Consider the following 12,411-nt stretch of genomic DNA (forward strand, 5'->3'; position numbering starts at 1 on the left):
TACTGTACACTTCCCCGGTGGCCAGGGTCCATATGTCAACTCCCAAACTTCCGGTCTGATCCCTCTCTTCAGAGGCACCCGTCAGGGATGCCCGTTCTCCCCGATTTTGTTTGCCTTGGCTATCGAGCCCATGGCGGACCATGTCAGGGAGCGCCACTCGCGTAAGGGGATACGGCTACAAGATAACCCCGAAATTATATCACTCTACGCCGATAAGCTACTGTTGGTTAGAGACACCAATAACCACCTTGACCCAATCCTGCGTGACATCACCCGCATCGTGACATACTCTGGTTTCACAATCAATTACACCAAGTCTGAACTCTTCCCCCCCTCATGAGCTCCACTGCGCCCCCCGCCACAGAGTACCCAGTCCGCTGGTCCCCTGACGGGATTGAATACCTGGGAATTCAGGTGTCCCTGGCCAAAGACACCCTCCTGGCTGACAACTACTTGGCCGTGGCAGAACAGGCTGCAGCCAAGATAACGCGCTGGTGCCCTCTCCCGCTTTCTTTAGCAGGCAGACTTTCACTGGTAAAAATGATACTACTTCCTAAGCTGCTGTACGTATTCACCAATGTACCTATCTGGCCTGGTAAGAAATACTTTTCAGACTTACACAAGTTGTGCGCTCAGTTTGTGGCACTCCGGGGCTGTCCGCAAAAAATGGCTCGCTATGACACTACTCTATGAACAAGGTGGTTTCACTGGCCCCGACATGCTGCGGTACTGGATCGCTGCGCAGGCACAGTTCGCCTCCTACTGGTACCCTGCCCTCCCCCACGCCCTCGTGTCAAGCTGGAGATCCTTGCGGCATCTGGCATCAACATGATGTCTTTAATACTACATCGACGATATGAGCCGGACTCGGCTTTTGACCCGGTCCATACCATGGTGCATGCCTGGGGGTGGATATTTGCTATGGGCGCTGAGGAACGTCAGTACTATAAGTGGCTTCCAGCCTGGCGGTTCCCCGGGCTGGAACCCACAAATGACATAGCCCTGGCCAGACACTGGCAGTCCCTTGGATACCTGGCCCTGACTGACTTCTACCCGGACGGGCAGTTCATAACACCACAGACCTGGAAGCCCGGTCACTCAGGGTCACCGCTGGAGTTCTACAATTTTACAGACTCCGGGCTGCTTTCCGTAGTGCTTGGCCTGAGTTTCCCGATGAACCCCCCGACTCCCCTGGGATTTCCTACATCGCCAACTCGGGTGGGGCCCTCAGGGTGGTATCCTCACTATACAAACTCCTCCTGACTACCTCCCCACCACTGCCCTTCAGGGCCCGGGATGACTGGGCATCCGAACTGGAGTTGGATCTCACCGACCAACTTTGGACGAAAATGTGCTCCCACACTAGCAGAGTCTCCTTGAACTTTCGCTATCGCACCATTCAGTACAAACTGTTGAACAGATTATACTATACCCCACGCAGAGTTTCCAGGTTTACTCGCTCCGACCCGAGACTCTGCCCTTGCTGTGGTGCGGAGAAAGCGGGCCACCTCCATATGTTCTGAGGCTGTCCGTGGCTAGCTACATTTTGGGGCGAGATCCTGAAGACGCAGTCAGAAAATTGTGACATTGTTATTGAGCCTGACCCGCTTGGGGTTCTGTTCAGGGTGTGGGGGGCCGAGGGAGCCAGGGGTGCTGCTAAATTGTTAAATGTGAGCTGCTTAATTGCCAAGAAATGTGTGCTGCAGAGCTGGAAGTCCTCCCCCCCCCACATTTCAGAAATGGTTGAACTTATTAACATGGTCTCGGAACTGTGAGGATTACCTCACTAACCTCCCGGCCCACCCCCGGCCTAAAAATATCTGGTCTCCCTTCAACAGCTATCTCAACAGCCTAGATGTGTCCTGCTCTGAGGACAACTCATCGCAATCTTCTTCAGGAAATATTACAGCTTTGAACGCCTCGTGATGTTGTACTCATGATTGTCCTTATGTTACCGCTCATATGTACCACTGCACTTAATCGAAAATGTATTGTGTCACCTTTGGCAGCTCTGATGCATGTGTAAGCTATTCTCCTCTGCCAACAAAAATAAAAGTAAAAAAAAAAAAAAAAAAAAAAAGAAACAAAATTCGGGCCTCTTCTCCTTCGGCGTATAGTTGGAGCCTCTGCAGTTTTACTGGATTGCCCAGTCCCCATACATTCCAACTCATACACTAGTGTCTAAGCCAACATTTGGCCAGTGTATTGTGTATATCCTGAGCCCAACCTCAGTAAATGGAGAGCATTTTGCTGGAGTAATCACCAAGGGGCACTGCCATTCCCAAACTATAACACACATGTCAATCACATTTTGTATGTTTTCCTCAAAGGTCCCCGCCCCCAACCAGAGGAATGAATACCCCAACAACCCAACATAGTTTGCAGCTTTGCATGGGGGCTGCTTGCCGACTACGGCCCGGCCCTCAACCCAGACTCACTTACATCTTGTAGATCAATTTGCAGGTGCACTTTCCCAAGTAAACATTATATCAATTAAAGAGGTGACAGGAAGCTCATCTCGAGAGTCCCAAATAGTGAGTCACTAGGCAGTCTGTGACCCCTGTTGAGATATAGATAATGTACAAACTAGGGCTTGTGCGCAACAGATTAATACCACCGAGTCCTACCCAGGGAAGTAGTCATCAATGAACTTCCTCGCCTCAGGTATGGTGAAAAAATATACATTATCAGCATGTTCAATCCGTAGCTTGGCTGGGTATAGAATTGCCTATTTAATACCCAAGTCTCGAAGTCTCTTCTTCGCAGACAAAGGATTTTCGCTCGCACTGCACTGCAACCGAGAAGTCAGGGTACAGGTGGATCCTGCTGGAGGCCAGCAGCAATTTCCCTTTAGCTCTCACAGGCTGCAGCAGCGCATCTCTATCCCGGTAGTTGAGCACTCAGGCTTTGTTGGATTGGGGGGCAGGGGGGCATTTGGGTTTGAGAGCCCCAGGTCTAGACTTTGGGGCAAGCGACCGGTGGCAGTTTAGGGGCATCCAATAAGGACAGGCGGGTGCATTCAATAAAGTCTTCCATGGGGCCTTCAATATTATCCTCAGGTACCACTATTATTCTCAAACTTATTGCATCTTTAATGGGATTCCAGGTCTTTGTTCTTCTTGCTGTCAGGGCCCTCAGTCCTTGCTCGTTGGTGTGGCGAGGCGCTGGTAACCTCCGCACCCGTCGGCTCTGTTCCAGTGGCGCAGATGAAGGTGGAGGAGGGTGGGTAAGGCGGATCAGCCCGCCGCACAAATGGAGCGCTCGGTCAGTATAAATCGCCTCAGGTTATGTGTATAGGTGTTCTGCTGTAAGAATATTGTTCTGATGCAGTGCTCAATTTTAAAACAAGGAATTAGGCCATGCGAAGGTCCCGGGCTGCAGAGCTCCAGACTCAGGCGGCCATCTTCAGTTGCGCGCAACAGTGCACTACAAAATTAGATTTGATTAGGGGGCTTGGCCTGCAGCCGAGCCAAGTAGTTTGTTTCACCACAGCTCTGTCCCTTCCTCACAAGACCATGTTATAATCCATAGAATCCTAGTGAAAAGGGTGATTGTTGTTTTGCATGAAGAAATGTGGCTAGTGGCACTTACTGGATTATAAAAAACAGCATTAGGAACAGCCTAACCCCTAAAATGGCAACTCCATGCCATTATTCCGTGTGGCCTCTCCTCCCCCTAGCTCCTGCTGAAGAACCCACTGAACACCGATCCCTCAGAAATACGGTATTGTGCCTTGTGATCGCAGATGGCAGCTCTCAGATACTAGGGGGAGGAGTGACTAGCATCTGTGCAGAGATGTGCAGAGATGAGAACACTCTGGAGGGAACAGCAATTTAGCAACAGTCACTGAAGGAATTGGTGGCAGAAAGGTGGCCAAAGCAGTGGCAAGAAATAAGAGGGGAGTGGAGGAGAGGAGACTTTTCCATAGCAGCCTGCTGCTGTTGCTCAGTAGCCCAATTTGTTCTACTTTTGCTCTGATCGCTTGTCACTAGAGAATGTGGTTCTCCGGCACTAGTCATGTGAAGAGTCACTGGGGAGGGCAAAAGGTGAATGGCATGCCCACACTACCCATATGCCTATGACTGAGAAATGTGCACCCCTAGATCAGAGCACCGTCTCCATCAAACCCATCAATAAGGGAAAGAAAATATTACACAGCAATTAAAACAATGTCCTACTTCTAGGTCTGCCCCAGTAGCGGATACAGAGATCAAAGCAAGTGTGCTAATGCTTAATTTTCATACTTCTAGTGGTAAGCATTACCTCCAAACGGACAAACATGAGGGTGCGAGTATCCAATTCCAAGAGTAATTAATTCCCACAATAAACTATTGGCTGGACTGTTCCCCACATAGTCTTAGTTCTCAATGGGTTTTAATGCCACAATGTATTCACTGATGTAACAGTATACTCAATCGCCACAGCACACATGGGTCCTCTGCATAATCTACAAGAGTTTCACCAAACTAGAGTATTCTTCAGGACTTATGCTTCCCCATACTCATTGACCAAACATGTCTAGAAGCATATCTAAACAAAGCAGCAAAAAGGCATTGGTAGAGTATGCTCATCCTACGGGTGCAAGACATAATATGAGTATTCCAGCTGCCTCAAACAGCTATATTGCTGCTGCACACAAATGAAATCCAGGCATCATCCGTGACATCCAAGAGTCTCTCCCGGTGAGGTCACACTTGCCTCCACCCCTAGAGACGGTATTGCAGAACGGCTCAAGTCCCTAGCCTCGCAAGCGGGCTCCCCAGGGGGGCAAAGGGACAAATTCCTGCGATAAACCAGAGCATTTAAACTAGAACATCGAGCGCTGGTGTGCCTCCTCCCCCCAGTCTCCCTCTGAACAAATTCTGAAAAAGCCATCCGGAAGTATTCAAGATCGATTAGGAAGTCTGAAGCAGGAAGTGCTCAAATCGGTCCCCTAGTGTTCCAAAAACTCAAACCACACAGTAAAACAAACACTTCCACATCAGATCTCTGTTACGGTTTGCCCCTAAATTAAACGTCATAATAATAACCAAATCTACTTCTTTGAATCACTTGCTGCCTGCAATAGTGCCAGAAGATGAAGCAGATTCCTACAAAGCAGATGCTGCAAGCCCCAAAGAGCTGGTAGATCAGCTCAGTACCGAGCACAAAGGTGTGCAGTTTCATGAATGCAGTGGCTACTACCATCAAAGGTACAGGCAATGGATTGGCGGCCGAAGCAGAGAGCATTGGGGTCTGCAAGATTGTCTTCAACATCATTTGGTAAAAGAGATACTCTACAAGAGAAGAGGAGGAGGTAGCAGACAGTACCAAAGAGGTGACTCCAGAGTAGCTGACAGATGGCAGTGTTTCCCGGAAGAGAAGTGTTTTGATGAACAAGGTTCACTTCAAGATAAGAGCCTTTTCCTCCTCTGCTTGTCCTCCTGTATTTTACTTGGGCGTGGAAATCTAGCTTCAGCAATACCTCACACTGTGAGGTGCAGGGGGAAGGGGGGGGGGGTTTAAAACTGCACCAAGGGGTCTTCCAAAGGTCAAGGATGTTTGGGTGCTTGAAATCATAGGAACAGCAAGCATTGGTGAAAAGAAATCTGAACTGGTGTGGATCACACAGACATACAAATGTGTTTAATAGTTCTTACAGTGATTAAGCTTGGACGCCGGAAGTTGAGGCAGGGTTGCATATGAGAAAAGTGGCAACTCGAAAACTCCACACATGAGCACAGTGCTAAAAGGAACTGACTGAGGTAGTGGGGATTCATGAATCTCCCTTTGTGTATCTTTCAAACCCTGTCCGTCACCATGAGTGTCAATAACAATGTGTTGAGTCAGCACAACGCCGAAGTACAACCTCAGATGGTTATTGAAAGGTTCCTGGCCCGGAGCTCTGGAGCTATTACATCAGATGAGGAACCAGTGGGAGGAAAATATTCTTCAAACCATGTTTCTTTCATGTTGGAAGTATTACACAGGTATCTGTAAACAAATGAGTAACTTCCAGTTCAGACCTCAACACAGTAATCCATTAAACAGTATTGATATCATGCAATACCTTTTTGCTCACTTCACACATCAACATGATCAAACACATTCAATGGAATAACTAAGTAAATTGAAATTACCCATTAATAATTAAAACTTCTGAGCTTCCAAAATCTTGCAAAAACACCTTCATTACTGAAATATCCTTCACTTCGTACTTTGTTGGACCACAGGGTTTGCCCACATTTTTACTCTCCAATGGTACAAGTTCTGTAATAATAGCATGGCACCATTTACAATGTTCATTACTTCGAACAAAGATATGTTCACCTAAAAAGGAAAAATAAATCATTCTATACAATAAAGCAAGCGTTACACAATACATAGTCATTCTCCCAAAGTTAAGCAAGTTAAAAAAAATTACTTAAATTCAATAATGTTTTTCTGATTGTGTCTTCCTCCCACAGATTCCTCATTTTACATGCATGGTTACAGGCTGTTGGCGGTAGTGCACTTTTTTAATGGGGGTACACTACAGTGCAGCCTTTTCTAATGCATTTTATCCCACGGATTCTTCATCTCCAAAATAACCTTCAGGCGCAAATCTGGTTTAGAATTTATTTTCAGCCACCAGGGGGTGCACTGTGTCGCTGCTTGGCATTCTTAACTATTATAACTCAGCATAATGAGTGGTGAATGTGTGTGTGTAAATGGGAGACATTACTCACCGTAATCGTATTTCTGATTCTTGTATCTGCTTCGATTCACATGCTATGCATAGGCCGACATGACATCAGGTAGAAGCTGCAGAGTAATACAGTTGTTGTTTTCAAAACTCAAAAAGGGACGTCAATAGGGCGTGCCAGTAATACTATCCCTAGTGCGACATCTACTGTACCCAGGGTACTTCGCGCGTCGAGGTCCCTCAGATTATTTTGTTTCTGACGTGAGGTAGCATGAAGTGCATCGTGAGTACAGGTGTATCCAAGCAGATAAATATCTGAAAAGCTCATAAAAATCTATGCACCTTCTCTCAGGGGGGGAAGGGCGGGCGCATGTGAATCTAAGCCGATACAAGCATCAGAAATACAATTACGGTGAGTAATGTATCCCTTCTGAGGCTTGTGGAATCTGCTTAGATCACATGCTATGCATAGATTAGCAAGCAGTGCTAGGAAAACGTGGTGGGTTGTGAGAAGTAGCCGTGGCAAATAGATGATTTAGAACCGCTTGTCCCACCTGTGTATCTGCTTTGGAATTGGTGTCAATGCAGTAGTGCTGAGTGAAATTGTCTACTGAGCTTCAAGTAGCTGCTTTGCAAATGCTGTCTAGGGGGACATTTGCGATAAAAGCCAAAGTAGATCCTGTGCCCCTTGTGGAGTGAGCCCTTGGTGTGAAAGGCATTGTTTTGGTTTGAGAAGGAATAGCATAGTTCTATGCATCTGACTATCCATCTGGTGATGGCATTCTTGGAAATTCGGTCTCCCTCTATGCCTGGTGCTACGGAGACAAACAGCTGGTCTGTTTTCCTTGGCAGTCTGGTCTTGTTTACGTAGTAAAGGACCACCCTCTTCACATCCAGTGTGTGGAGTTTTACCTCAGCTGAGCTAGTTGGATTCTGAAAGGCGGTCTGTAGCTCAATGGATTGGTTCACGTGGAATTTGGAAATAAATATAGGAGAGAACTTCAGATGTATACGTAAAAGCAATTTGTCTTTATTGATAATAAAGAAAGGGTCCTGCACTGACAATGCTTGCAATTCACAAACTCTTCTTATGGAAGTAATAGCCACTAAGAAGGCAGTTTTATATGTCAGGTGTTTAAGACTTGACTTATGCATAGGCTCGAATGGGGCCTCAATGAGCTTAACGAGTACAACATTGAGATCCTAGCCTGGCGGTGGATTAGAAATCTGAGGGTGGAGTCTCTTTACCCCCTCCATGAATGCCTTAATGACTGGAATTTTCCACCATGATGCATTATTCTGAGAGGTGGTGTACGCTGATAAAGCCCCCAGGTGGACCTTTATGGAGTGGAATACTAACCCCCAGTCTAGCAAGTGGAGAATATAATTTAGAATGTGAGATGGAGTACATTCTATGGGGTTTATTTGTTTAGATTAGCACCAGATTACAAATCTCCTCCACTCATCGATAAAACAGTGTCTGGTGTTTGTCTTACGAGTCTCTTTGAGGATATCCATACACCATTGTGGCAGATTAAGGTGACCAAACTATGACCTCAGGAGCCAAGCTGCCAGGTTCATTGAGTGTGGTTGAGGGTGTACTGTTATTCCCCTGTGTTGGGTCAATATGTTCGTCTGACACGGGCGCTTGATGGGATTGCACATCGCCAGTTTGCACAGATGTGGATACTATGGCTGCCTTGCCCACATGGGAGGAACTAGGATGAGCGTTGGTGAATCTTGTTCACTACCCTGCTCATGAAGGGAGGAGGGGGAGGGGGGGAGCGTAAGCAAATTTCCCTGACCAGTTCATCCATAGGACGTTCCCCCTTGGAGCCTGGTTGGGGGAACCTGGACATGAAGTCTGGGCATTGCTTGTTTTCTCCTGTAGCGAACAAGTCTAGCGTGGGATAACTCCACTGAGAGAAGATGTGGTCTATGACACTTCTAGTTGCCACTCGTGTTCCCCTGGTAGGGGATCTCTGGTCAGAGAGTCCGCTAGAGTGTGGAGTACCGCTGGAACGTGTTGGGAGGATAGGAACATCCCCCGTCTGAGTGCCCATCTCCATATTTTCTGTGCCAACTTGGAGAGTGTGTGCCCCCTTGATTGTTTACATAGAAAATTGCAGTGGTGTTGTCTGTTAAGATCTGAACCGTCTTGGTCATCAGCTGTGCTTCGAATGCTTAAAGTGCTTTGAATACTGCGAGGAGTTCCAGCAGATTGATGTGGTTCTATGCCGTGATGTGAGTCCACAGACCATGTGCTGTGTGGTGAAGGTAATGTCCCCCCCACCCGGAGAGTGATGCGTCTGTTGTAACGATCGCTTGCGTTTCCGGTTCATGGAAGGGTTTTCCCTTTAACAAGTTTTTCTTTGTCCACCAGCATAGGTTTTGTACTAGATTTGGCGAAACAACTACTAGATCGTCCCAGTGACCGCTTGCCATTGTTTTGCCAACCACTCCTGCATGGGTCGTACGCGTAGGTGTGCGTGCATGACCAGGTATATGCACAACGCCATCATGCCTAATAAATGCATCGCTTTGTGTACACTTATCTGGCGACCGGATTGATACAGAGGTATTTGTCGTAGAAAGTTCTGTACTCTTTCCATGGAAGGAAAGGCCAAGCATGCTTCTGTGTCCAAGACAGCTTCTAGGAACTATATTGTTGTGCTTGACACAAGTCTTGATTTTCTTTGTTGTTTATTGAGAAGCCCAACTGAAACAGAAGGTTTATGGTTCTTTGCATGTTTTGTTTGCAAAGATGGGGCATTTCCCCTGTGATCAGCTAGTCGTCCAGGTAGGGGTACACTGGGATTGCCTCCCTGCGCAGGTGTGCTGCCACCACCGCCAGTACCTTGGTGAATACCCTTGGAGATGGCGCTATTCCAAAGGGTAGCACCTTGAATTGGTAGTGCTGGTTGGCTATCTTGAAACACAAGAGTTTTCTGTGCGCTGGGGACATTGAATTATGAAAAAAGGCATCTTTCATATCCAGTGTTGCCATGTAGTCTCCACGCTTCAGCAGGGGGATTACTTCTTGTAGCGTCGTCATGCAGAATTTTTGTGCCATTACATAAGTGTTTGGAGGGCGTAAGTTAACACTGGCCGCATAGATCGATCTTTTTTTGGCACAAGGAAGGTGGTTGAATAAATACCCTTGTTTACCCCTTTGGATGGCATGATCTCTATGGCGTCCTTGAGAAGCAGCGTGTTGACCTCTTCGAGAAGGATGAGCTGTTCCTCCTTCATTGACTTTCTCTGGCGCGGGGATGGTTTGATGGTTTTTGGATGAGCTCCACACAATAACCTCCCGCTACTGTTCATAGCACCCACTTGTCCGTGGTTATTACCTCCCATGCGTGGATGAAGTGTGAAATACATCCCCCCTACTGGGGAGGAATGGGAGGGGATCTGTAGTGGGCTGTCATTGCTTGGGAGGTGTTCCTCCACCTCTAGATGTGGAGGATCTCACCCGGCCGCCGGACCAGTGATGGCCTCTTTGGTACTGCTAAGACCAATACCCATAACATGAAAGATGAAATCACAAATGTCATTGATGTCAACAAGCAGGGAGGTACCAGATCCCCTCCACTGTGCAGACTGGCAGTCAGCATGTGAGAATGGGCCCTAGACAACAACATCTACCTCACGGCCGTCCACCTTCCAGGGGAATCCAACCTGGAGGCTCAGCAGACTGGGAGCAGAGTGGCAACTGAACAACCTCGTGCTGCAGGAGATCTTCAGCAGGTGGGGACACCGCCAGGTGGACCTCTTTACCTCCTGGGACAACAAGAAGTGTCAACAGTTCATGTCTTGGCAGGGACAGGGCCCCGGCTCCCTGGGCGACGCATTTCAGATTCAGTGGAACGGCACGACAGCATATGCCTTCCCGCCCACACCGTTGATCGACAGGGTGATATGCAAGATCAAGGAATCGCGCCACCTCATCCTCATTCTGATAGCTCCATGGTGGCCAGCCAGCCCATGGTTCTCACAGCTGTTCAGCCTCTCGGAGAGACCACCCATTCGCCTTCCGACGGGCCCAGCACATCGTCTGGAGCAACAGGGGGGCAGTGTCATCCACCCTGCACCACAGAAACTAGCCCTCACAGCGTGGTCCCTGAGCAAGTCACATTAGGGCACCTCAGCCTTTCCAAGGCTAATCTGGAGATCACACAGGGTGCAAGGATCAAGGCTACCAGGACCCAATATAAGAGCAAGTGGACCAGGTTCTGTCACTTGGCAGACTAAAGACATCAACCCCCTTGCATGTAAGCTGGACGATGTGCTCTCCTTCTCGGCACACCTCGCCCACTCGGGCTTGCAGGAGGAGAACTGCCGCACTTATTTGGCAGCCATAGGCGCCTACAGAAACTTAGAGGAAGATGTATTCTCCTCTTCCAACCCGATAGTCAAGAAGCATTTGATGGGCCTCGCCAGACTCTACCCGCCCATCAAGAGGCCACAACCAGACTGGGAGCTCAACGCATTCTTGGGTGTCCTGGCGCACAAACCATTTGAGCCAATAGCATCCTCGGACATCAGGCTGGTCATCCTTAAGATGGCGTGACTTCGGCTTGCAGAGTCAGAGAAACCCAGGCACTAGTCGCCTCAGAGCCATATACTACTTTTCACAAGGATAAGGTAGTCCTGCGGACCCAGCCAGCATTCCTACCCAAGGTGCCTTCCGCTTTCCATCTCAACGAAGAGATTGTGCTGCCTACGTTTTTTGCTGAACCCAAGGATGAGGCCCAGAGAGTTCTGCACTGCTGCGATGTCAGGCGCGCCCTGAAATTCTACTTGGACGGGACCAAGTGCTTCCGCAAGTTGGATGCACTGTTTGTCACCTTCAGCAGATCAAGACCGGGATATCAGGCATCCAAGGCCTCTATAGCCCAGTGCATGGTCTCGGCCCTCAAGGAAGCATACGAGGGACAGCATAAGCCACTACCAGCCAACATGCACGCCCACGCGGTCAGAGCCAAGGCAATGGCCATCCTCCCCCCCCTAATAAAACTGGTGTCATTAGGCAAGGTTAATCCATTGTCGATGCGTCTTTGGGGACTGAGGTGTGGCGCCGGAGGGCAGAGTCAGGGCAGTGCATGCTCCCAGGGCTGCACCCCTGCGCGCCTATAAATATAAAGGGGAAGAAGGTTTTTTCAGGTGAAAAAGGTTCTGTCTCCCGTCCCTAGGAAGGGTCGCCCAAGCAGTATGGAGGAAAGGGGACTAACGGTGAGTAACTTATAATTTCTTTAAGTACTTTATTTTAGAGTGTAATCTGAGCTCATATGTATTTGTCCCCCCCAACACAAGTGTGTGGTAAGTTTGTTTGTTTATTTATTATGCGCACCAGACCCGAGGGTATCAGGGCGCAGAAGATAAAAGAAGGCAATTAGTTACAGCGTGGCATAAGGTACAAATCAGGGTATACAAACATGAAATACAAGATATGCAGGCTAATTTAGATACAAAGAAAAGCATATATAACAAAGTGTAGGCAGGAATGTAATTTACAAAGCAGTTCAAGGCTATTTACAAGGCGAGATAACTGGGGGCTAAAATGTTACTTAAATCGAAAATTAACAGTGGCCCTAACATTCTTTTTGGATGCTTTGAACAAACGGATAAATGAGGATCTATGAGGTCTTCATTAACAGAACTATCTATTTATGTTACTATGCTACTGTTTTCTTTTAATCTCATTTCTGCTCAGTCTTCCTGTTCTATGTTTTGATATTTACTCG

The 12,411-nt window shown here is 47.9% G+C and overlaps 1 protein-coding gene across 1 annotated transcript in view; it reads right to left on the reverse strand.

Annotated features, from left to right (window-relative positions):
* RNF17 (ring finger protein 17) overlaps window positions 1–12,411 on the reverse strand; it is a 3,777,565-nt gene that overhangs the window by 2,488,384 nt on the left and 1,276,770 nt on the right. Inside the window, exon 16 of the mRNA XM_069639339.1 lies at window positions 6,120–6,309. Within this exon, the coding sequence (XP_069495440.1) occupies window positions 6,120–6,309 (190 nt within the window). The remainder of the gene's footprint in view (window positions 1–6,119; window positions 6,310–12,411) is intronic.

This window comes from Ambystoma mexicanum, chromosome 7q (assembly GCF_040938575.1).
Source record: "Ambystoma mexicanum isolate Mex_15411 chromosome 7q, UKY_AmexF1_1, whole genome shotgun sequence".
In the NCBI taxonomy this organism is placed as follows: domain Eukaryota; kingdom Metazoa; phylum Chordata; class Amphibia; order Caudata; family Ambystomatidae; genus Ambystoma; species Ambystoma mexicanum.